Below are 27,338 nucleotides of genomic sequence, written 5' to 3'. Positions count from 1 at the left end.
CCACTGCTAACCAGTGCTAAAGTGCATGTGCTCACTCCTTAAAACATTGGAACATAGGCTTATTCTCAATTGGCATATTTCATTTATTTATAAGTCCCTAGTATAGTGGTACCACATGTACCCAGGGCCTGCAAATTGAATGTTGCAAGTGAGCCTGCAGCACTTATTGTGCTACCCACTTAAGTAGCCTTTTCAACATGTCTCAGGCCTGCCTTTGCAGTCTGTGTGTGCAGTTTTTAAACTGCGATTTTGACCTGACAAAACAAACTGTTTGTCAGGTCCGATCCTCTTATACATATAAGTCACTTCTAGGGTAGGCCATAAACAGCTCACAGGGTAGTGTGCAATGTATTTAAAATGAAGGACATGTAACTTTAAGTTGTGCATGTCATGGTAGTGAAAAACTCTTAACTTTGTTTTTCACTACTGCAAGGCCTATCTCTCACATAGCATAATATTAGAGTTACCTTATTACATTTAATAAGCTGTAATTTCCAAGTGGGAGCAGGTAACCAAATCATGTTTGGTATGTTTTGAGTTTTAATGACAAATCCCAACTTATGGTGAAGTCAGATTTTAAAATACAATTTTGAAAATGCTACTTTTAGAAGGTTGCATGAACAAGTGATTGCTAACTTCACCTTATTTTTCACCTCGCAATTGAGGAAAACAGACCAAAACTACTATATAGTCTGTTTGGTAGGACTACTTGATACCTTTAACTTTTTATTTCATTATTTTCAAATGTTTTTTGTTTGAAACAGACACATAATTACATTAAACATCTTCAACATAAATGCACTACACAAACAATTACATTCCACATTACATATGTAAACACCGCAAAAATCCACATTACATATATAGACACCGTATTACTTTTTGTCAAGAATTGAATTCACAGAATGATCTCTAGTTCCAATCTCAAAAACAAAGGACAAAGTAAACATTTAGATACTATTATTCAACAAACAGCAACTTGATGCATTTCAGTTTATCAATATTATTCGGTATACTGCAAGTAAATGCATTCCTGATTTAAATGGCAACGCGTTTCAAACCCATTCTGTCACTTATGGGTTCTCATCAGGGCTCTGTCTCTTTTGTTTGTCTGCAGGATATATGTAAAACAAAAAGAGGGGAAATACTATTTTAGTATTTAAGTGGATTTCTTTGCATTTACCCCTATTCCCTCATTCATTCGCACATGGCACAACTTGTACCTGAATTCCAGCTTGTCGCCGGTCATCTGCTTAACAATTCACTTGTTAGCTCATATATTTCTTTATCTAAAATGTAAAGTATCGTTGTCAGGGATTTCATTAACATTTTATTAGAGAGCTCGGGAACTCGTTTACAAAAGCATTGCCTGTAGCCTACCTTTTCTGTTCTTTTTCCTCGTGATTGCACCGTTATTGATTATTTGTTTCGTGGTATATTCGTATACTATGGACTAATGGAAAAACTTTAATTTAAAATACGTTTCCATCTGTTTATGTTCATTTGGTAATCCTCCTATTTGGGCAATTTTTAAGCCATACCTTGTCTCAGTTTGGCGCAATCATGCACGGGGTGCAGCACGTCTCGGTTTATTGGTTTTTTAAGTTGAGAAGTTGATTCCGCATTTCCCTGCAAGTTTAAAAAAAAGGGAATTCTATCAACTGGATGCACTCGTTTTGCGTTTCTACTTTTAACATTGTTTTCAAACGAGATAACATACCTCCTTTCTTTGAGAGCGCGACCCCGCGCTGGGCGCTTCGTGCGTCTATGAGGCGCTTGTCCTACTTGACTGTCTCGCTGTTTCGCTGTTTTCTTTTCACCGCTAGTCTCCTGTGTTTACACAGAGACTGTAATTTAGTATCAACTCGTGTTAAACTTAGTATCTACTAGCATAGTAGAGTCTCGCCTCTTACCTATTTGGCTTGCATGCCGAGGTAGGAATCCGCTTAGTCCTTTTACATCGCAGCCATCTTTTAGTGTGTTATATAGGTTCTTTTCGACATTCAGTAAATAGGGGCCATATTGGAAAGGGCAACTTTTGCGCTTTCCGATTTACTGATGTATTATTATGTATTAGACCTCATTATCGTCCACTGGCACTAGAGTTCCCTTTTTTTAAACTTGCAGGGAAATGCGGTATCAACTTCTCAACTTAAAAAACCAATAAGCCGAGACGTTACAAAATGAACATAAACAGATGAAAAACGTATTTTAAATTAAAGTTTTTCCATTCGTCCATAGTATACGAATATACCACGAAACAAACAATCGATAAGGGTGCAATCACGTGGAAAAAGAACAGAAAAGGTAGGCTACAGGCAATGCTTTTGTAAACGAGTTCCCAAACTCTCTAGTAAAATGTTAATGAAATCCCTGACAACGATACTTTACATTTTAGATAAAGAAATATATGAGATAACAAGTGAATTGTTAAGCAGACGACCGGCGACAAGCTGGAATTCAGGTACAAGTTGTGCCATGTGCGAATGATGGAGGGAATAGGGGTAAATGCAAAGAAATCCACTTAAATACTAAAATAGTATTTGCCCTCTTTTTGTTTTACATATATCCTATAGACAAACAAAAGAGACAGAGCCCTGATGAGAGCCCATAAGTGACAGAATGGGTTTGAAACGCGTCTGCATTTAAATCAGGAATGGATTTACTTGCAGTATACCGAATAATATTGATAAACTGAAATGCATCAAGTTGCTGTTTGTTGAATAATAGTATCTAAATGTTTACTTTGTCCTTTGTTTTTGAGATTGGAACTAGAGATCATTCTGTGAATTCAATTGTTGACAAAAAGTAATACGGTGTCTATATATGTAATGTGGATTTTTGCGGTGTTTTCATATGTAATGTGGAATGTAATTGTTTGTGTAGTGAATTTATGTTGAAGATGTTTAATGTAATTTTGTGTCTGTTTCAAACAAAAAACATTTGAAAATAATGAAATAAAAAGTTAAAGGTATCAAGTACTCATACCAAACAGATTATACAGTAGTTTTGGTCTGTTTTCCTCAATTGCGAGGTGAAAAATAAGGTGAAGTTGGCAATCACTTGTTCATGCAATTTATTGATGGTCCAGCCGACTTCATGCCCCAGGACCTAACTCCTTAGTGTAAGAAACTTTTAGAAGGTTGGGCCGCATGACTGGATATAGCTGACAGTTGAGCTTGGTGTATTCCTCCTAGACAGCCACACACAACAGAGAGTGTAGGTGTGTCTGAATGGGCCATTGTTGGCTGGATGAGAGGATAGAGTTAAGCACATCCCTACTTACAGTTGAGTAGACTGTCTCCTGCCTCCACACAAATTAGTGCATACCCCCTGTAGTTATTCTGGAGTCAGGATATGGAAGGCAGGATGCCTGGGGACTTCAAAAGGAAACCTATAGAAACGTCTTCCCCACTTCAAAGGCACAACAGGTTGTAAATAATGGACCAAAGGCACCAACTCTTAAATGCATTTCTGGAACTGTGCATTAATATCAACTATCTTTATTGTTGAAAAAGCTCACTGAACTCTGGTGTCTAAACCAGGTCAATGTTCACGGCCAATGATTATAGAGCCAGAGACACCATATTAAGGCTGAATAGAGACAACCTGGATCTGAATTTTGAAGGTTTCCAAATCTCTATATACCCGGACTTCAGCCCTGCGGTACAGGAGGCCTGGTCATCCTTTCAGGAGATGAAGGATATTCTTAGAGCCAGAACAGTGACATATTTTATGTTGTTCACTTCAAAACTTTGCATTGAATATAGAGGTAAAACTTATTTTTTTTTAGCGTCTATAGGTCTGGCGTCATCCTGGGGCGGCCGGCTACGTGGATCCTTCACACTCAGCGACAATGACTGAATGTTAGTAGTTACTTCATTCCTCATTTGCAGTCACCAATAGCCACTAGCACTTAATCCTTGCCAGTTGCAAAAAATATAACAAAATACTGCATGTTCTGTGCAGCTGTGTTTCTCCCTTCTTCCGTGAATTAGCAACTTAGGCCTTTCTTTGAATACAGCATTTTGTTATATCATGTGTTATGGCATAAAAAGGAATGCACAACAATGTATAGGCCTGATTCAAGTTCTATTGCCATCTGAGAAGACGTCACACAGATGTATCATGCTAAAGGTATGAAAACGGCAAAAACAATCAGTACCTTTATAGGGCAAAATATATGCATATGGCTTGGTGACTGTTTGATTCATATCCTGTTTGACAATTTGAGACTGTCTTGTAAGTCCCCTTTTGAATTCAACAATCTGTGAATTCACCACAGTGCTCCATGTTTTTTGAGCAGCAATTTGAAAGCAGTGGACATCCGATTGTGTTTATTCATGTGGAAATTCTGTAGATCAGTGATTGTCATAGTACGGCTACTTCAGAGTCCATAGTCAAAGGTGGCTACTTTCTCCTTCTAAAGGCGTAGACTGACTGAAGGTTAGTGGCAGCTGATTACAAACACAGAAACATATACCTTTTACCAGTAAACATACAGGGGCAGGGTCTACTGACTACTCCTGTGTAATAAATATATGCTTCCAGTCATGAGCAGAGTCCTTACTTCCCCACTGCAATGTGAGTATTACATCACATGTTTCACGAGTGTTGGATTCAGAGACCAAGTAAAGAATGAATGATGACATGGACATTGACATACAGTCAGTACCACAAAAAAATGGCTATTCTCTTTTTTTTTTTAGAATATGAAACTTAATGCTTATGTTATTGGATACCTCTCATGAAACTTCAAAGTTTCTTCCGGTAGTTTCTCTTCTTCACCCCAGGTCTTGGTTTGAACTCTGTTGAAATTCTGCTCCTTATTCCTGAAACACTGGACATTTGCTTCCAGTCATTACGGTTCTGGAGATTACAAGATTTGACTATATAGCTAGGTACTGATCAAAAATCCCAGTTCACTGCTCCAAATTGTGGAACCTGGGTCCAGTGTGTGCTTCTAATCTTTGACTGCTTCTGCCAACTGAAACTCTAGACCACCAGCAGACAGTTTTGAGATACAACATCTATAGTTTAGTTACTCTACTAAAGTTTTCGATGACTGGCAACTTCAATTTAAGAGAGATTGCAGTAGATAAAGACATCATTAAAACTTACTTGCAATGGAACTTGAGATGTCAATCATTTGCAAAAGTTTTGGGTTGGAAAGTGCATTTTTACCACGAATGATTGGCAAAGTCTGGGATCTAGGATGTCGGTGACCATCAGCTGTTGAATGCATCCTAAAAACAGAGAACAATCACATATCTCGAATATGTTTAGCCACTATTCCTTTGATTTTCAGAACACATTATTCAAAAGAACATTTTCACACAGCAGAAAGGCTAAACAATTCAAATAGATTTAATTTAATTTTAGAAAGCATATTGGAATACTAATAATGTTATTGTTTAGAAACTAAAAGTAGCAAATAAATAAATGTCTCAGAAAGTTGTGAATCAGAGTTATTTCATTCCACTACGACCTCCAGCAGAAGGTCTTAGCTATAAAACATCACTGGGTCAAATCTTCATTGTGTCACCGATTTTTGAGCTTAACATTCTAAGCTTATACAGCAACTAGGTGCTATCTGCTTGTCAGGCTGCCTGCCTGTCAGGCTGCCTGTCAGATCTTTGATTACTGTGGAATACAAAATAATTAAATCCAACAATTTCTCCACAGATTCAAGTTTCCAATCAACTTTGGTCCCAGTTCAAAGAAGCTATAAGCCAAAATCAATCGGCCATGTCACCCCTGCATGGGAACACTTGCCATATGAGATGTGTTTGTATCCTTACACATATTTCTCTAACTGGTTTAATGTTAGAAATCCTGAGTAGAAATTTCTTATTTTTAGAAGTGATCATGAAGCAAATAGGTGTTTCTCCTATTGGTCTGGTATTGGAAATCCTGGATAAAGGTTCCAAATATTGGAATAATATTCAGACATTTTACTGAAATGTGGCAGGTCATGGTAGGAGAATCAACTCAAAAATAGCTAATTTTCTGCTCGCTCCTCCAGTAGTTGAACCACCCCCTTTTAAGTTGCCTCAATAGTAGACATCTTGCTGACAGAACCTCTCACATTCCTCTATCTAGTGTCCCATAAATGGTCATGGATTAGTAGTCCTAGCAAGAGAAGCTGACCCACCACCATTTTCAGTGAATTTCAAACTTGGAAAGGCCACATTGGAAAGTGTGGTAGACCTTCAGTGAAAGTTAAGATTTTTAGTTCTCACATATGTAGACAATGCCTCAACATATTAGGGTAAATACATAAGTGGATACTGACACGTGCCCCTAAATTTGGGGTTGAATGGCAGTTACAGCAGTGCAGTGGTGGAAATTCCACTGTTGAAGATGTCCTTGAATATATTTTCTTCCAGGGTTTATGTCTCAAAGGATGTTTCTATGACAGGATAAACAGCCACTTTGCAACAGATATTTGCAATATCATGGAAAAAAACTCTCAATTTGGATTAGATTCCATCACAGCATGATGGAGGAGCTAAAAATGCGACAATCGTAGATGGAAAATCACCAGCTGTAAATCAAAATCATGACCTGAAATTTCTAAAAAGAGTTATGATCTAAGCTTGTTCAATAATTGATAACCTAATGACTTCATTGAAAAGGAAAAATCTTGAAGATTCAGACTCCGATGGACAATGAAACTCAGAGGGTATATGGGAAAAGTCCAGCCTCTAACGATGCTAGAATACAAAATTGTGACTTTGTAATGTTAGACTGCAATGCCGTGTTGTGCGACATTGTTTTTCTCTTTATGAAGATGTTACACTGCATTGAAGGTATGAAAAATAAAATAAAAAATGTTTAAAGAAAAGGAAAAAGCTCTGCTTTCTAGACATAAAAAAAACTCAGGGTCTTCAACCTTCAAAATGTTATCAGAAGAAACAAGGGCCATAAACAATAGAAATCCCCATACTATGAAAAACATAAAACGACATCAAAATGTTCTAGGGGCGATGTTACATTTTGTCCTCATCTTTCCCACAGAAGCAGTTTGTTCCTCGCTACAGTTAATGAGACAGACCTTAACCACACTTTGAAATTAAATTCTCAAAATACACAATCTCTTCTCTACAGACCCACTTGCTTGTATTTACCACAGACTCTAATTTGATGTTAAATCTTTCTTTTGCAGTCCAAGACTATTGACCTTCCTACAAGTTTTTCTGAATATCTGCATTTGGTCGCTTTTGATATTATTGAGTTTAATATTTATCCTTTTTGCCCAAAGTCAGTATCTTGCTCATATCTTGTTAAATACCTTGCTCATATTTTGCGACAATTGAGCTAACTGATTTGATATTCTTGTATTCCTATTGGTTGTATAAAGGTTCTGTTTTCAATTTATGTACTTTTTTTCCAAACATATTTCTTTTCTCTATTGATTTACATTGAGATCCAGAGCAGCCAGAGCAGCCATTGCCACAGGATGGTCTCATTGACTTTCAGTGGTATGGTTAACCCCATCTTTTCCTCAACAAAACTGTTTTTTAAGGTTTTTACGGTAAGTAAAGCAGAATGTTTCATTTTTTGATGTCATCTCTGTTTTAAAATGAATTTATTCTTTAATACTAATGCCTAATTGCCTAAGTTATCTACTGTACATTACACTGCCAGTGCCTACCTCACAGATATAAGTCAGACATAGTGTTTCTGCAAGTAACACATCTCCAAGAGGACCAACATCACTGCCTTTGGAGGTAGAGGTATAAACTAGCTAGATTTTCTCTGATTTTCTTCGGGATCCAGGCGGGTGGTGATTGTATATCGGAGATCCTTGCTCTTTCACATATCCCGTACCTGGACAGATACTAGTGAATGCTATATTCCTCTAAAGGGGAATGGGAGGGTCAATCGATCATGCTAGTAAATGTGTATGCACTACAAGGACTGTAACTAGTCACACTGAGTAAAATGGGAAAGGTTATGCTAGATGATTCCTCTCTCCTAGTAATCCTTGGGGGGGACTTTAATCTCACCATGGATACCCATTTAGATAGACAAAGTGACAGACCAGAATGAGATACGACAAGGGGGAGATCGGAAGATTTGTACAGGAGATTGGTTTATGTGTTGTTTGGAGAGCTCTTCATGGGCAAGATAGGGGATACTTATTTTACTCACATTCAGTCTAGACTGGACTACTTTTTCACCACTGGAGACATGCTTTATAAATTCACAGAGGCACATATACTTGCCAGAGGGATTAGTGACAACTCCCTTTCAGAGATAACATACTCCACCAATACTCGGAAATCTGCAGACACCAAAATTCTAGCAAAAGCTTTAGCTACATGGCTACGGATGGTATTACTGGACTTGGTATACCCAGACCAAAATGGGTCCATGCCAGGCCGCTCGACTAAGCTGAATTTGAGATAATTGCATATTAATATTGCAGATGTAGACTTATTGCAGGATCTGAGATTTTGTTGTCTCTCTGGATGTAAATAAGGCATTTGATTTGGTGGTGGGACCATGCATGTTTGAGATCTTGCCTCAGAATGGGATTTAGCCCTAAATGTAGGTAGAGCTGTTGTATTGCCAGCCAATAGCGAGAGTGAACGTTAATGGGTGCATATCCTGAACATTCCTGATAGGACAAGGCACCAGACAGGGATGCCCATTGTTGCTAATGTTATTTCATTAGTGATAGAGACATGGACATCTTGGGTAAGGGTAGATGCCCAGGTGTGGTAGCACGGGATAGGAGGAGGCCATCTCCTTCTACGCTGATGATGTACTGCTCTACCTAACGAACACAGTCCAATCACTAAACCAGCTAAGTGAGATAATTCTGATCTCTGGCAGCTACTTGGGATTCACAATTAACTGGCAGAAGTCCTTATTATATCCAATTGGAGGATGGGTGCAAACAGAGGTACTCCGTCTTCCATTGCGGGTAGAAACCCAGACGTTTAAATATCTTGGGATCTGGATAGTGCAGAAGGAACCCACATACTGCGAAGCCAACTTGTCGCCAATGATTAACCGCTTAGAAGTGAAGGTGAGGACTTGGCACAAATTGCTACTGTCCATTCTTGGAGGGCAGCCCTCTTTAATCATTACATTACCACAACTATTGTATATTCTCCACAATTTCCCAAATAGAATTCCAAACACCTTTTTCTCAGGGATATACTGGACGATTCAACAGTAGTGTGGGACGGGGTCAATCTCGGGGTGTACAGACAAAATATCGACTCCAAAATATCGACTGGACATAATATCGAGTTTTAAATATAGACTGGACAAAATATCGACTGGACATAATATCAAACTACAAAAATATCGTTTTTCAGGTAAGTGAAGTAATATCGACTGTATAAAATATAGATAGCAAAAATATCGATTTTTTAATAATATATAATATTTTATAGTGTATTTTTATGTAATAATATGTGTGAATAGTGTGTATTAATGTTATAAAATATTTTATTAAATGAATTTTGTTTTAATAATAATTGCGTAATGTAATTCTGTAGCGGGTTGTGGGTTTATAGGGGAATAGGGTGGGAAGTAATTTAATAATAATTAATTAATTAATATATGTTTGTTAATATTTTTAATTAATAATTAATTGATAATTAATTAATATTAATTAGTTAATTAATTAATATAATTTTGAACATATTTTGTATTAGTAATTAATTGTTAATTAATTAATTGTAATTAGTTAATTACATTAATTAGAGTAAATTTTTAATATATATAATTTTGTGTTATTTTTAAGTAATTAATTTGGAAAAAATAATATTAATTATTAAAATAATTACAGCTAATGTTCTAATATATTTACTTTATTGTTATTGTTAATTAATAATTAATTGGTAATTAAATAATATTGATAAATTTTGGGTAAAGGGGTATTTTTAGGGTTCAGGGTCAGTTTTCAGTTCATGGGTAAAGGGGTATTTTTAGGGTTCAGGGTCAGTTTTCAGTTCATGGGTAAAGGGGCATTTTTAGGGTTCAGGGTCAGTTTTCAGTTCATGGGTAAAGGGGTATTTTTAGGGTTCAGGGTCAGTTTTCAGTTCATGGGTAAAGGGGTATTTTTAGGGTTCAGGGTCAGTTTTCAGTTAATGGGTAAAGGGGTATTTTCAGGGTTCAGGGTCAGTTTTCAGTTTTTGGGTAAAGGGGTATTTTTAGGGTTCAGGGTCAGTTTTCAGTTTTTGGGTAAAGGGGCATTTTTAGGGTTCAGGGTCAGTTTTCAGTTTTTGGGTAAAGGGGTATTTTTAGGGTTCAGGGTCAGTTTTGGGTTTTTGGGTAAAGGGGTATTGTTAGGGTTCAGGGTCAGTTTGGGGTTTTTGGATAAAGGGGTATTTTTAGGGTTCAGGGTCAACAAATAAGATTGTAAAAAATTATTTTTATTATTTTCATTTATTATTTAATTATTATAATTTAATTTAAGTATATTTTAGTAATTAAAATTTAATATTAATTTAATTTAACACTGTTTTTAATAAAGTCGATATTTTTTACATCTATATTATTGTTAACGATATTTTGTACTTACCTGTTTGTAGATACAAACTCGATATTTTGACTGTCGATATTTTGTCCACGATATTTTGGAAAGTCGATATTTTGTCCCTCGATATTATTTCAGTGATCCCAATCTCGGATTGCAGTGTGGGTTCTCCGGTGCAGTAAATACGAAGGTGGTATTGCACTTCCTTATTATGAAGATGGCCAGATTGGTGTGGGGAATAAATGGGCTTATTCTGAGTGGGATGATCATGCCTTTAGATTAGATAGAGACTCTCTGGGAGATAAAAGTTCCCTCCAGGCTTTATATGGGGAAAATTAGAAGCAAAAGCAGGCCATGCCACTAAAGCAGTGGTGAATATACAGTCCAATTTACAGAAGAAAATGAAATGGGACAAATGTCTCACCCGTAGACACCTTTGTGGGAAGGGAATGGGTTACAAACAGCCAACATGCAGGGTTTCTGAGGTTCAGACATTATGGGCCTCTCCACATTAGCTAGCGTCTGGGATGTGAATGGAACAGTTCCATTCGAGTAACTGCAAATAGAATATTGAATGCCTGTGATGCAATGGTTACGCTATCAAAAGTTGAGACATGCCCTTCACGATAGTATTCATGAGGAGGAAGAAACGCAGGAGTTCTCCTTAGAGAAACAATTTCTGGATGGTAAATTAGGAAAGAAAGTATCTCACTGACATATACTACACTTATGAGAAATACACGGGACCCTCTCACATGAATGAAATGTAGATGGGAACAACATACAGGTGAAATGGATGATGACTGGCAAACGGCATTGGGGTTTCCAACTGCAGTTTCAATCAAAGCCAGTTACTGAGTGATTCAACTTAAAATACTACATAGGACATACTATACGAGGGTCTTCATCCACAAAATGGGGAAAATTGCAAACACCTTATGCTTGCACCGGTGTGGGATGAAAGGCACATTCATGCACACGATTTGGGGTTGGCTCAAACTACACCCTTTTTGGGATCGAGTAGATAACTCATTAAGAGAAACAGTTGATATGCCTCGGACATTATAACCCAGAGTAGCACTATGAGGCATTTGGAGTCCTACAGTTTTAATATGGGGCCAGAAGATACCGATAAACACAAGTTGCATGTTCGCCACGCGGGATACTACTTGCAGATGGGAGGATGGGATACCATTTGTTATAGGGACTGGCAGTTGGGAATGAAGCCAAACAAGTTAATGGAGAGAGAGAGAGATATACAAAGGCAGGGGAGGTATGAAGAAATATTAAAACATCTGGGGTATATGGGGAAAATTTAATATATAACAGTTCGGATTCAGAGAAGGGGCGGTTAGGTTAAAATTACTGTAAGACTTATGCCGATTATGGTGCCTATGAATTGTGATAGGGAAATTGGTGTACATGGTATAAAGAGGTGCTAAACTCACAAAGACAATTTGGATATATATGGAGGTTTGGAGAAGGACAGGAGGAACGGGGAGATAGACAACATGGCAAGATGAGAACTAAGCCTATATTCTGTGAATTGTAATGTCATTATTTACTGATATTATGCAAACAATGCATAGTTATGTTTCAATACAAATGGATAATAAAAGAAAAAGTGCAGTTTAAGGCAGGTGCATTCTAGACATATTCACTTTCATAAAATAAATACTTTAGCAATCCCTCACTATCCACTCAAGTTGCTTGGTTAGTTTGGCTTAGCTCACACCTGCAAAAAATATTTTTCCACCATAGAGGCACACCTGGCCCCACTAGGGGACAGTCATAGCTCCCTGTCCCCAACCCCAAAATCCTCTGCTCATCCACCACCCCCTTCTGTACTCCACCAACTGCTAAATCTACCCCTCCACCCACCCACAACCCTGAAACCAAGAACCCCCCGTCGCAACCACTTCGTCCAGTAATGACATTTCCCCCATCTCAATTGGGTGCAAACCTCGCACCTTACTGGAGACCCGAAATGGCTCAGGCCGCCCCCCCCCCCCTTCTTTTTGCCTACAGATAACAGGCCGACACATAGACTTATTTCTTAAGAGCTCATTGTAGGTAAAATATTTAGGATCAAAATCAGAAACTCAAAAAAGAAATCTCATACTTTCAACAAAAAGGTTTCGTAACCCCTCATTGTTTCATAGTCTGAAATGTATGCAGGTAATTGTATGCAGTCTGAGTGTCATTCAAACACCTTATATTCTCTATTAAATAAAGTTCTCAGCCTGGCTGGTTGTAGAATCCTTGCTTATCCACAGGCAGCTTGGAATAAGAGTAGCTTTTGCCGTAATTCCCTGTGTTAATTGGAGGTCTCGCATGACATATCAGGAAAGATCTGAATTTCAAACCCATCTCTGATTTTGATACCTTGTTGTTTTATAGCACTATTCAGCACCTTCTCACGCATCTTGTAATCTCCAATATTCACCAACATCGTACAAGGATGGGAGCTATCTGGACACTCTAGGAAAGGTGTTCAATGTGAACGAGTTATTGTCAAGCATTCCAAAAGGCCCCTCAAAAGATAAGTATAAGTCAGATCATTTTTTTAAAGAGTTTTATATAGCGCGAACTAGACCCGAGACATCGGGTATCAGAGCACTTTACATGAGCACCAGTTTCGTTACAGACGGACACATTCCTTTTTGTTCGGCACAGGACGATTAAGTTATTTGTCCAGAATCACAGGATGTTGAGCGACGTTGCCGAGACTCGAACCTGGTTCCCCAGCTTCAAGGTCAACAGCTCTAACCGCAAGGCTACATCCTCATTGATATATTCAATATCCTTCTTGGGTTTCCCCTCCTCTCTTTCTGGAATACCAACTAATCTGAGGTTAGATGTCCTTCAATCGTTTTCTTGATCTTCCAATTGTTGTTTTTACAGAGGTAATCTCTTTTTGAAGAATGGAGTTCTTCTTTGATAATTAATTTTGGCTGTCCTCGAGATCTGATATTCTAGTTGTCATTGCTTTCCGCTATACCTCAAAAGCCTCATTTTTCAGTTTCAGTTTATAAACTTTATTCGATTGTTTTTAAAAAACATCATAAAAGTATACAATTAAAACATTGCACATTCAAAAATACATTAAAAAAATACGACACCAGGGGGGATACATATCATGTTGTTGGGCAAGAAAATTTTAGCATAAAATGTAGGAATTACTGGACATAAATTTAAGGGAAAACCATACTTAGTCTTGCTGTGATAGATTTCAAAATAAAAGTGGCAGTAAAGAAACATAAATCTGGGCTCGCAAGTGAGAATAATAACCTCATTGCATTTCCTGTGGTGTACGTAGAATACTTCATAAACATAGATTTAAGATAGCGAATACGCTGAGCTTTGTACAAAGGACAGAGTAGGAGAAAGTGCAGTGTGCTTTGTTTAGTTAAACCATCACACGGACAAGGGGTAACCGAGTAGCATTTCATTGTGGGGAAGGCAACCAGGTTATGTGCTATGCCTAGTCTCAGTCTTGAAAGTACAAATTGAATAGACTGTCTATAAATAACATTAAGGTACATGGGTATACCAGGACTGTCTTCTTTCAAAGAATAATAGAAAACATGGGTAGAATACTCTTTAGTTGTAATTTTCCGCAGATCAGATTTGACCCGCAAAAATTCATTTTTGACTTCTTGTTTGGTCAGAGAATTCATACAAATAGGGTCATTACACACATCCATATCGAACAGATCCTTAACAGTTGAAATCACATATTTTAGCCAAGGAATATTGGAAACTTTGTCCAAAAGTAAACAGTCCTTAATGATGTCTTTGGTAAAGGCAGCTTCCGTCTTGGTAAAAATGGATTTCCAGACCAACAGTGGCCTTAGTCCGGTTAGATCAGATAAGTAGTCCAGATCTAGTTCCATGTGTGTTAAAACAGTGGAAGCCTAGGATGGAAGGCAGAGCAACCGTTTGAGGAACTTATTTTCCATAATTTGCAGGGCCCTTACATTGCAATGTCCCCAAACCCCAGAACCTTACAATGCTACCGATGTACATCTGTGCTTGTAGATATTCAACATATCTACAATACGGCGGCTTCCCACTTTAGAAGCAAAGCGGAGGACGCCTAGGGATGCTTTCCCCTTTCTAGCTTTAACATTTGTCTGCTCTGGAACCCAGGAACCTCTGTTATTAAAAGTAACGCCCAGATAACAGAAATTGGCAACAGTCTCAATATGGTTTTCCTTAAAATAAAAGGGTTTAAGATGTTTTAACTTTTTGCCACACACCATAACAAAGGTTTTAGAGTTATTGGTTTTAAGTTTCTTCCCCTGGATAACATCATAAAACCCATTCATCAATTTTTGGAGGCCTATAGGGGTCCTGGAGAGTAAAACAGTGTCATCGGCATAAAGTAATACCGGTATGGGAAGACCTCCTACTTGGGGGGCATCGGCTTGGATGTGCTTTAAATCTTGCTCAACTGAATTAATAAAGAGCGAGAAAAGCAATGGGGCCAAAACACATCCCTGTCGGATGCCAGATCTTACCTTGATCTTTCGTGTACACTCCCCCGCTGGACCATAACGAATTTGGGCCGATAGGTTGGAATAAAGTCTGGCTAAAAAGTGAATAATATCAGGGGGGGCCCCCATGCCCAATAAGGTTGACCATAACAAAGCATGGTCAACCAGATCGAAGGCGCTAGAAAGATCCGCAAAACACAGATATAGTGATCCCGGTTTGGCCTTGGTGTATTTACCAATTAGAAGGTTCAGGTTAATACATTGTTCTATAGTACCAAGGCCCTTTCTAAAGCCATATTGGGATGGGGCGAGGATATGGTTATCTGTGGCCCAGTCTTCCAATCGTGTTAACAAGACCCTACTCAAGATTTTTAATGAGGAATCCAGAAGGGAGATAGGGCGGTAGTTCTTGGCCTCTCCTCTATCCCCCTTCTTGTAGATTGGAATTATAATGGATTTACCCCAGCTTAGGGGAGTCTTGTTATCCACAGCGGCATTAAATGCTATGGTTAATAATGGACTCCAGAGGGCCAGATCATGTTTATAAAGATCAATTGGCACCCCATCAGGGCCAGGTGCCTTTCCCCCTTTACTATTCTTTATTGCCATATCCACCTCATGTGTCGTGATTCTCAGGGGTTCAACTGGAGTGATAAGATTGTTACAGAAATTATCATTAGACTCTCCAGTTGGGTTGAAAATCCCTGTGAAGTGTAAAACCCAGTTATCTTCGCTTACTTGGGAGGTAAGGACTGGAAATTCTTCCTTTTGGAGGAATGGACTGTTGATGGTGCTCCAGAACAGCTTGCTGTCCCGGAGGGCTGCAGCTTTGTTCAGATCTTCCCAGGCTAGTTCTCTTAGCTCTTGTTTCCTGAGCTTCAATTCGATATTATAATTGGCCCTCAACAGTTTAACTGCTTCCCTATCTCTAGGATTGATGGAAAGGGCAAGCTTAAGGGCTTTTAACGCCTTAGTGCACGCCTGATTGAACCAACCCAGTGTTTCCCGTTTAATTGGGGCCTTCTTGGTAGTAAGGGTTTGCTTGATTATGGTACCCAATTTCTCAAAATTATTAACGATATAATCAGGTGGGGCATCGGTTTCAAGACAACAAAGTATCACTTTTAGACCGGCTTTCACAACACTACGGTGTAGATTCTCGGATTTTTCCCCGCACCACTTAATGCGTATCCCATGTCATCAACAACCCTGCCGGAAAATACCTTCCTAGTAATCTCACAGAAGATGGACATAGTTAGTGCATTGTGGTCACTCAGTCCAAGGTCCAGGATATGCGGGACCGTACAATGCGGAACTATCCGGGTGGAGATGAGCAGAAAATCAATAATAGAAACAGTATTCCTCCCCGTAAAAGTAGGGGCCAAATTACCCTCGTTGTCAGGGGCATGTTGGTGGATGGACACATCATACTTTAGCATCAGGTTGTTAAGGGAAGTACCGTAGGGGGAGTGTAGAAAATGTAATGAATACTCCCCATTATCCCCATCATATCCGCATGCAGTTGTATAAGAGTGAGGGCAAGTTCTGATGTTAAAATCTCCCCCCCAAATAATATCATAGGATATGGCCGATTTATAGAGAATTGAGTCTATAACAGTTTCAAGTTCATCCACGACAGTGGTACTGGAAGGATCAAAGATGTTATTATAGTGGTTAATCAATAGAATATTTCTACCCCTGCTAACCGTTATTTCCAGTATCTGCGAATGGAACCCCACTAAATGACTTTTTCTTACATGTATAGGGAGGTGTACAGATAGTAAAATCAGTAATCCGCCTTTGGCCCTCCCCATAACAGACTCTACAGCATTACAATTGTAAGAGACAAAACCATCATAGTGAATATCTTCCACTGACCATGTTTCTTGTAGACACAAAATGTCAAAGTCCAAGATGTGCTCTCTCCAGCCCAGGTCTGTAACTTTTTGCCGCCACCCTGCAATATTCCAACTCGCCATTGAATATCCTTTTAGCCTAGGGGCCTGTACCGTATCAGTGGGGATAGCTGTGATGGAAAAAGTTGCGTGGCCCACATCGGTAGGACCCATGACATGAGGTACAGGAAGAGCTGCCTTCAGGACAACAGGTGGGATAGATGGCGAATTAGAAGCGAACTCCATGCATTGGGTCGGTGGTTTGACAGTAGATGGAACTTCACTGTTAACTGTGGCAAGAGTCAACTCCGGGGAAGGGGAAACAGGGGGTAGTCAGTCAACTCCCTCCAGACCTTCTAAGCAACCAAAGCGATTATAATCCGTAAAGGGGTGGAATTGGGGCGCGTATTGGGGTTGTCTAGGTGGTCTAGTATCATAAGGTCGTTGCCTGCCCCTACGTTCCACAACAGTCCAGTCCCCTCTTCTCGATTGATGGTAATTATTGGTTGGTGGGAAGAAGTAGGAAACTGGAAGGGTCTGGATGGTGGAATCGAAAGATCTGTTGAAGCCTGCACATATATGGGATACCGTACGCGGATCTCTAAAGCTAACGGTTATGCAGTCTCCGTTGATAATTTTGGGAGTCTTACCAACCCAGGGGACCCTCCTGACCATGATGATTTCGTTATATAAATGGGTCGGGAGGGGTCTATTCCAATTAAGCCATTTTATTATCTTGCTTTTCAATGAACTGAAAGTTTCTGTCTCCCCTTTTTCTAATGGTGGTACTCCAGCTAGGATAACTGTGAACCGGTTAGCTTCTGGTGGGAGATCAGGCCGTCTAGGTCTAGGGGTATTGTGTTCCTTAGCCGGGGATCCCTGATTTACCTCATCCATGTGAACTGGAGGATTAGATTGGCTGGCTTGATGACTCGCCACATGCTCGGCGGTTGTATTGCTGGGCATGGAAGGGGTCGGTAAACAGTTAATTAATGAGGGAATAGTCGGTTGATTCGGATTTGGAGGTAGAGGGACCAGAGGAGTTGGGACATTGGGCGGGGTGTTTTGACATTGGGGCTTACTAAGAGTTGCTAGGATCGAGGCAGTGGTTTTCTCTATGTTGGATGTTCTAGAATTTAACCTATCCAATTTTGCCTCTAGTGGTGATATGATTGATTTAAGTAAAGCCACAGCCCACTCCATGGACACCTCTCTCCCAGGGGGAGTAACTTCTTGGGGGTTGGTAATCTGGGGCGGCTCGCCCCGCACTTTGGCTGATTTTACGGATCTTCCCGTTTTGGTTTCTTTTTTGTTATACACTCTTTTCCGTTTCCTAATTGCGCCTTCTCTCTCCCCTTGGCTCTTAGATTGAATAATACTCTCTTCATGGTGAGACGAAAGAGAGACATTATTGCTTTCGGGGACATAATTAATATCCGCGACAGTATCAATTATGGTAGCCAAGGTGTCAGGGTCTTCTCTTGGCGGGGGTGTTACCTCCAAGATAGCAGATTGTTCACTATTTCTGTTAGGTGTTTTGGCATTAGCAAGAGGCCCTATGGATGAGCGTTTAAGAGAGATAAGTTCAGTTGATAGGCGTTTTTCCAGGATGACAATTTCCTTGTCTATGATATTGTTGGCCCTTATAAGAAATTTTTCCATACCTCCAGCGGTTGAGAGACTTCCAGTTAGCGATGATTTGATCCTGGTATCTCTACCAGCCATGGCCCCCGATAGCAAGAGGGGGCTTACACAGGTTAGAGGGGTAGCCCGGTCCGGTCACTCCCGGTCACTCCCGGGCACAAACGGGCCCGCTCTTGGCCCGGTCTTCGCCCGCTTCCTCGTCCGCGCGCATCCCGCGTACGCGTTCAAGGCGGGGTTAAAGTAGAGGAGGAGAGAAGGGGGCGGGAAGAGGAACCAGGTGCGCGCGGTGGACGGCGCAAGCACTTCTGGACCTCGCAGTCCCGCTCCTTATGCAGGTGACGTTTCAGACACTCCCCCAGCCGAGGTGACCGAGCCGAAATGCTCCCAGGTCACAAGGAAGATCAGGCAAAGCGCTCCGCTGCAGTTATTTCCCCAAAAGCGGCCACAAGCACAGTTCACAGATCCTCACGCTGCACGAGCGGCTCCCGCGCCAGCGGGGGCCGCGAGGAGTTTAAAAGCCTTCCAGGGAGGTCGGAGGGAGAAGGGGGCGGGAAGAGGAACCAGGTGCGCGCGGTGGACGGCGCAAGCACTTCTGGACCTTGCAGTCCCGCTCCCTATGCAGGTGACGTTTCAGACACTCCCCCAGCCGAGGTGACCGAGCCGAAATGCTCCCAGGTCACAAGGAAGATCAGGCAAAGCGCTCCCCTGCAGTTATTTCCCCAAAAGCGGCCACAAGCACAGTTCACAGATCCTCACGCTGCACGAGCGGCTCCCGCGCCAGCGGGGGCCGCGAGGAGTTTAAAAGCCTTCCAGGGAGGTCGGAGGGAGAAGGGGGCGGGAAAAGGAACCAGGTGCGCGCGGTGGATGGCGCAAGCACTTCTGGACCTCGCAGTCCCGCTCCCTATGCAGGTGACGTTTCAGACACTCCCCCAGCCGAGGTGACCGAGCTGAAATGCTCCCAGGTCACAAGGAAGATCAGGCAAAGCGCTCCGCTGCAGTTATTTCCCCAAAAGCGGCCACAAGCACAGTTCACAGATCCTCACGCTTTCTTTTGAATGTCTGACATCTTACTAACGAGGCTTACAGCTAGAGAAGTTAATATAAAAACTGCAAAGAAGGTCAACAAATGTTGAAAAAACAAAAAGCAATTTGAGAAGGTATATAGTAGCCATGTAGTTTTTCTTCTAACCTTAAGGAACATGTTATTGTTTTTTCACTTCACGTTACAAGCATCCAAGAGATTTCTGTGGACCTATTAAGAGAAATGTAGTTTACTACCATTAAATGTCGATGCTGCACCCATGAACATGTATCCTCTCACGCTTAAACAGAGCAAAGAAAGGTTTCCATTAATTGTATAGTGGGTAACAAACAGTTTGGAGTTACTGGTAGAGTCTAAGCATAGAAAGATCACACACGGGATACAATAAATCTGTTATTCTGTTACCCTTTGTGTGCTTCTTCCTCCCTGCATATGTTCTATTCTCCCTAATATTATAAATCTCACCTCGTCAATTGCTAAACTATTTTTGTTTGAAAAAAGTATGCAAGGCAAGAATCATGGAATTATAACTAGTTTAGTCTTCAGAAAATGGACATACTGAGGTAAATCAGTACATCATTGAATTTACAGTAAAACAATAAGCTGTATCTCCTAAATAGGAGATCTTTTCAGGGATGGATATGGGAACAAAAAGAAATATTTCAAGCAATAGAACTATACTAGCCTATTTTAATACTGGAATGTGATATTGGCAACTGCCCAACAATCTGGGAAAATAAATCTGATGTAACAAAAATTAATACAATTTCTGTTTAAGATTTCATTTGGAAAATCCATAGATTTCGAACTGTTTTAAGGAATGTTAGGCAGCTGGAGAGAAATTTTCAAAGATCTATTTTACTGGGGAAGTGGGTGGTGTTCTTCAGAGGTTTTCAAAGCTCTGACCATGACCATGAAAGTCATTTAATTCATAGAAATTATAATATGCCTTCTGTCTGAAGAGAATGTTAGTTCTTCACACTTCCCTGTGTCAGGAGAGAAGTTGGAGAAAATAGACCACTGGAAATGCGGTTTCAAGGACTCTGTGGGAAATTCGACTTTTCTCCATGACCACAAAATATTTTTCTGGACCCTATTTTTGCTAGTATTAGGACGCTGTGCCATGTGACACTGCTATTCAGTGCATGTGCTCTGTTTCTAAAACAGTATTAGTAAAATGAGTTCCATCCAGTTGGTGTATTTACCTTTCCTGTAATGTTATAGCAGATCACACAGAAAATGCACCAATGGCATGGGAGTTAAAAGTCACACATGAGCAGTAGTGTGTATTTATACCACCTACATGTATGACTTAAAATACAAAGCTCCTAGGAGCATTGTGCTCTGGCTGGGTTGCAGTTTAAACCAATTACCGTGACACATAGGAAGAAAAAGTACTTTTGCTATGTAGAGATATTCATTGTTACAAATTAAGGGCCGTATTACAGGTTTGGCGGTCTTACTGCTGCACCGCCCTGTTGGCAGGAGGACGGCCAAAGCCATATTGTGCTTGCCTGCTGGATTACGATTGTAATCCATGGCGGGCGGACGGTGCTGCGGTGGTCTCATGGCGGTGGGCTGTTGGGTTCTTAGGAGAGCCTAATATGCAGTCTGCCACCATGACAGCGCCTGCAGCACGTTCCTGCATGGTATGTAATGCATGCCACACTGTACAGTTATAGGGATGCAATTCCAGGGGGGCACAAAATGTGCCCCCTGCATGCACCCCCAGGCCTAGGAGCGGCACGTAGTTGCCTCTCCACCACCCTTTCCATGGCGGGCTCTCCGCCATGAGAAGGGATTGGCGGTGCTGCAGCGGCACAGCCAACATATTCCTGCTCCTGACCATTGTGTGACCGCCGCAGGATCTTGGATCCCTGGCAAAGGCATTGGTCCTGCAGTGGTCCAACCACCACAATTGTAATACTGCGGGCAGGCCCACAGTGTGGTGGTGGTTGGACTGCCACTGCAAGTACGCAGTCCTTTGGACCAGCGTACCCAAAATAAGGCCCTAAGTAACCCCTAAAGTGTGCCTTGTATGCCCAGAAGTCGGTGTGCCTAAAAAAGTGATACACTCTACATTTAAAAAGTATGTCCTCACAGTGATTGAAGCCCTAAAATTATTTTACTGTGTAGATTCAGTTCCATTTTCAATTAGACATACGTAGCTGTGATTAAACTATTTCATTTTATATTTCCACCTGGGGAAATGCTAGCCAAGTTCTTCTAGTTATTTCCTAATTAATTCTCAAATTCGTATTTAAATTTAATCCCAGATTTCTTTAAACTTGAATCATAATAAAAATAAATAAAAGTGTACCTTAGGCTCCCTGGGACATAACTGGCTTAAAGATAGTACTGAAAATCATCACACTAGCAGAACTGGAATCCACATTTTCAGATTGGAGAGTTAACAACCCTGCCTCAGAAGAAAATGGGCTGCCTCTGAGTCAAGGAAGGACAGGGCGGTATTATTATCTGCTGACCACATAGAAGGCATCACATATCTGGGAGTCGAACAGCTGGCAGAACAAAGGACAACCTAAACGCTACCTCGTTTGAGGTTGAGATGCCTGGGACGGATTCTTCTATTCATTCCCAGCACCTGTCTACACAGAGAAGCTTCTATCATAGTGAGGGAGACAGTTTGAACTCGGTCAGGTGAGAGGAGAGTCTACTTAAATGGTGGAGTGGCTACAGAGCTGAATACCAGCCTGTCTGGTGGCAGACGGGTAATGCCACATTGAAGCAGGGGATCGTGGGTAATGTGCAGTAAGGCAAAGAGGAAGTGCTGCAATGGAGGTGGGGATTGCATCATAACAGTCGGGATTGTGTGGCAGATTTTCTCCAATTACCGGCTAGTGCACAGGATTAATCTTGAATCTCAACCACAACCCCCTTAAAGCATTCCTGGACCTGAGAAGACTTCATGTGAAGAAGAAGGCCCTTCTGGGAAAACACCATGCCCCCTGATTTCAGCTGGAAGAAGAGGACCCTTGCAATGACTAAAATAATCTAAACACCTGCAGGCACCCAGACAATGAAACTGCTAAGGGTTAAGTGGTTGGCCTCCTGTTTCTCTGCTTCAAGGATACAAAAAGCAGAAGCACCATTGACTCTAATAGGATTTCAGCTGACCACTGATGACTAACCCCTATGAAGGACCTGTCCTGAGGATCTACGTACCACAGGACTGACTGAAAAACCAAATTCCCCATGATTGGAGCATAGTGAGACTTGGGGCCATATGTATGAAGCCAATATGTGATCGCAAAAGCTGGAATTCACAGAATTTCAGCGTTTGCGATCGCAAATTAGCAGTGTGCAATGTAGCACACATAAACACCCTCGCAAAATAAGGAATCGCAAATTGCGATTCCTTAAGTGCAATGTAAGAAACACAAAAGAAAGTGGGGCAGATGTATCAACCAATTTTTTAGTCGCAAACGCGGCAAATCGCAAAAAAAAGCATTTGCGACTAACAAATAGGAAAAAGGTATGTATGAAAGAAATCGCATCGCAATATAAGGAATCGCCAAATTCCGATTTCTTACGTTGCGAGATCATCAATTCTGCAAATTAAATTGCGATTTCTAATTTTGCGATGTTTCAAGTTTGCGAAAATCACAAACCAGAAATCGCAAATTAAGAAATCGCAATGACATGTATGAAAAAATTGCTAATTGCGAAATCATGAAAATCGCAATTTAAGAAATCGCAATTACCACCAAGTGCAATCAGTTGGAGGTATAAAAAGCAATCAAATCAACGAAAGAGTGTGCCTCTCAATGAGAGGAGTAATGGATGAAATGGAAAAAGAATCAGATTAGATTCTTTTAGAAGGCCCTCACTCAACAACCTGGTTGGTGACATGCTTCTTCATTGGCCCCACCAGGAAGGTCTAAAACCAACCTGGTGTGCTTCGACGCCAGAGTTACTGCAGAGCTGGTTAGTGGTTTGTGTGAGTTAGAACGTAACCAAGTTGTAACCTACAAAGTTTTTTTTATTTACAGGCCAACCTGTCACGGTTAAAAGTAAAGCGGGCAGTTGAAAAGCTGGATCGATGTGTCAGCTAAGCCCTGCTTAGTGAGGTCATCATGTTTCTGCCTATCTGTACGTTATTCACTAGGCATTCGTCAGGACCGGCGGCATGAGCGCGCTAAGGCTCACCCAAACCTGGTGGTCATAATGTGAAAAATAAACAAAAACAGGAAAAAATATTGAAACCCTGGTTGTAGGCAAGGTACTCGTGAATTATCGGCACCCAGAAGTTACCTGAAAGAGAGAAAAAGAAGACACAAACAAACAGATAAAGGCCACATGGTTCCTACAATTCATGCGTGTTTGTGACATTTTTAAACTCTCAATGCTCCTCTCTCTGTACCCGAAAGGGTTGTAACAAGAAAATAATGTGCTAATTCGTGTCGAAATACCAGTGCACTTATGTTGTAGGTTTATCATCGTGAGGGGTTCGAGGAGCCGGCCATTCAAGAGGGGGTGGTGGCTAGTAGGCATACCCTAAAAACAAAGGAAACACAAATACATTAAGTATTTCCCCTTTGATTTACTTATCTGGTTAGAAGGTCGGCTCTCCGAGTATGTAGTTGTCAACTCATGCCGTCAAAGCCAAGCACCCATTTGGAAACTTGGACACGCCTCAATTACCGGACCCCGTCAATACTGGGACCGGGAAAAGTCTGCCCTATTTGAGAAAGATGTGGCCATTCGGGTTTGACCATGTCAGAGCATCTTTTCGGTGATGTGCGCATGCATGGCCCGTCACGGTGAGCACGTCATTACGCTCCTGTGGTCTGGGCCAATCAGTGCACTGGGTTATTTAACGTGCGGTCAGAAGTAATCCTGATGCACCTGATGTTGCTCCTATGTTCGCATATGCGTTGTTTTACTTTTCGTGTATAAAAAGTAACCCACAATGCAACAAAAACTTCCAAAATGGCAGGACCATACCTGATAGCCAGGAGGCTGCGTATCCGTGCCCTTACACACAGGGGACAGAGGCAGGAGCGAATATTCAGACTGCACATCACGCTTTTTCAGCAGACTGAAGAGGACATCTATGATGAGTACAGGTTGCACCCACAAACTATCTTGGACCTCATAGATGAGCTGAAACCCTTTTTGGAGCACCCAACAGGCAGGACACAATCAATTTCTACCCATGTGCAGGTATTGTGCTCACTGCACCTTCTGGCCTCAGGGTCTTTTCAAGGAGTCATAGCAGAGGTTGGCGGGGTGTCACAGAGTGCTCTTTCACACTCTTTTCATGCCTTTTTGGATGCGATGCTGAACAGGCTACAACATCACATTTACTTTACAAGCACCCAACAGGCATTACAAGAAACTAAACTTGATTTTTATCAAATTGCACGTTTCCCCCATGTGATTGGCTGCATTGAAGGGACCCATATTGCCATCACACCACCAGCAGCTACAGAATATGTCTTTAGGAATCGGAAAAGCTACCATTCCCTGAACATCCGGATTGTGTGCAATGCCAAATACATAATCAATGTCATTGTGGCAAAATACCCAGGCAGCACACATGACTCTTTCATTTTCCGACATAGTGGGATACATGGACGTCTGAGTGCTGAACAGTTTGGAGAGGGATACCTGCTAGGTAAATACATATCACACATCTATCCTTCCATACATTACTAATTTGTCAGTGGAACATAGACTTACTCTTATTTTCCATCCATGCAGGGGACAGTGCCTACGCAGTGCGAGACTTCATCTTAACGCCATATTTAAAGCCATCAAATGCAAGTGAGAGAAGATACAACAGGGCACACCGGTCAACGTGCAGCGTCATAAAACGCACATATGGCATTTTGAAAAGCCGTTTCAGGTACATACATAAAAGTGGAGGGGCATTGCAGTACAGGCCTGAAACATGTTGTAAAATAGTAACAAGCTGCGCAATGCTACACAGCATGGCAATGAGGAAAGGCACTGAAATTTAAGTGAGCGACTCAAACACATCGGATGATGATTGCACACCTCCACCTGGCAGGGCAGCAGCAGGAGTAGGAGCAGCGGCTGGACGCCAGGGACGGTCTGAGATCAAACAAAATTACTTTAAGGTAAGACATGAAGGTAGTCTCACAAAATATCTGTGTCACAGGTGCTGTGTTTATTTACAATTTACACACCTTATTGATCTTAGAACCCATAACATGTTACAACACAGTTATGGCACTGTTCAGTAAAGTAATTTCAAAATAATAGTTTTGTTGCTTCACCATTTTAAAGAGTAGTGTACTGAAGTACTTCACTTCATACGGTGGTGGCTGGATGCAGGGCGGTGTTCAGATTGTGTGCTCTCCATTCCATGGCTACTAGCAGCACCATGTCTGTCACTTCTGCGTTGAGTGACTGGCAATGTAGGACTGTTACTGCTCCTGCTAGAGGTCTACTCCCTTTCTCCCGAGACCATTAGCGTGCTTTCACCAGAGTTGGCAGTTTGCAACAGTTCCACAGCATTTGTTACTTGCTCTAGGCCTCTAGCAATATCTTGGCTGCAGTGAGTCATCTGCATCTGCATGGTGATGCGGCACCTAGTGAAGTTGGATATTACTGTGCATAGGCGGTTTACAGCCTTCGTGTAGCTGTGCATACGTACATGTGCATGTTGTGTAGCCTTGTTTCTTGCAGTTTCAGTGTGCTCAAGTGTAGTACATAATTTTCCTATTGCACCTGCCATCACCATCATGGCCCCACCCATGTTATGCTGATTTCTGTTCAAATTGGACAGCTGCCTATTGATTGACCGCAGTGCCTTGTGTTGCAGGCACTGCACCTCAACCATGTCCTGCTCCAGTCCTGCAAATACAGTGGGTGTCTCTACATTAACACTACTACTCCTGGACAAAGACCTTTGTGCTCCATATGTGCTTGTACTTTGCTGCTGTTGCTGTTGTCCTAGGCTCTCACCAGGTTCCACAGTGTCTTGACTACTGTCTCTTGCATCCCCATGAATGTCAATGTCATCCTCCAAAGGAGGCAGAGGGGGCACATGTCTACGCTTCCTGCACACTATTGATGTGGTCACACGTTCCTCCCTGATTTCCCCTTCATTGCCAGAATCAACATGGATTTGGGAGTCCTCTCCCTCAGCAATGTCCCCTGGTGCCCTTGATTGTGCTGTGGATGTAAAGTGGGACATATGAGTTTGTGTTTCGTAATGCATCTTGGAACAAATAAAGTTTTCAACTTTGAAGTACTATCAATCCTGACACTCTCATTTTTCCTACAATCAAAACCACAATGTGAGCATGTGTACCATTGCTCTGAAATACAGAGTATCCTTCATAAGACTACAACTCCCATGATGCATTTGTATGTGTATGTTAAGGAGTGTACCTGGACTCAAACTTGTTTACTTAATGTCCCTCTATCTACACTGTGTGCATGCAAAACCTAGCTGATTTTATCTTTTTGCCATGCATCTTACCTGGATAACTGGAAGCAGGGTCAGAGCTGTTAATATCAGCCACTCCACTAACAATCTCAGGTAGGAGAGTGGCCTCCACAAGTTCCTCATGTGGTGTTGGTTGTTCAGCAGTTGCTGTACCACCACCAGTCTTCTGTACCTCCTTCAACCTGGCTGCCACCCTCTCTTTAAATCTCTGGTACATATCGTACCATCTTTTTCTTAATTGCTCTATGGTACGTGCGGTGACTCCAACAGCATTCACCTTTTGTTGAATTTCAAGCCAGATTTTCCTCTTCCT

General features: G+C 41.2%; 1 protein-coding gene across 9 annotated transcripts in view; it reads right to left on the bottom strand.

Annotated features, from left to right (window-relative positions):
• DOCK10 (dedicator of cytokinesis 10) overlaps window positions 1-27,338 on the bottom strand; it is a 1,740,483-nt gene that overhangs the window by 275,772 nt on the left and 1,437,373 nt on the right. For all 9 annotated transcript variants that reach the window (XM_086943899.1, XM_086943900.1, XM_086943901.1 and 6 more), the window contains exon 40: window positions 5,122-5,246. In XM_086943899.1, coding sequence (XP_086800025.1) covers window positions 5,122-5,246 — 125 coding nt within the window. The remainder of the gene's footprint in view (window positions 1-5,121; window positions 5,247-27,338) is intronic.

This window comes from Lissotriton vulgaris, chromosome 11 (assembly GCF_964263255.1).
Source record: "Lissotriton vulgaris chromosome 11, aLisVul1.2, whole genome shotgun sequence".
Classification (NCBI taxonomy): Eukaryota; Metazoa; Chordata; class Amphibia; order Caudata; family Salamandridae; genus Lissotriton; species Lissotriton vulgaris.
This window is presented reverse-complemented; position numbering and strand designations above follow the sequence as displayed.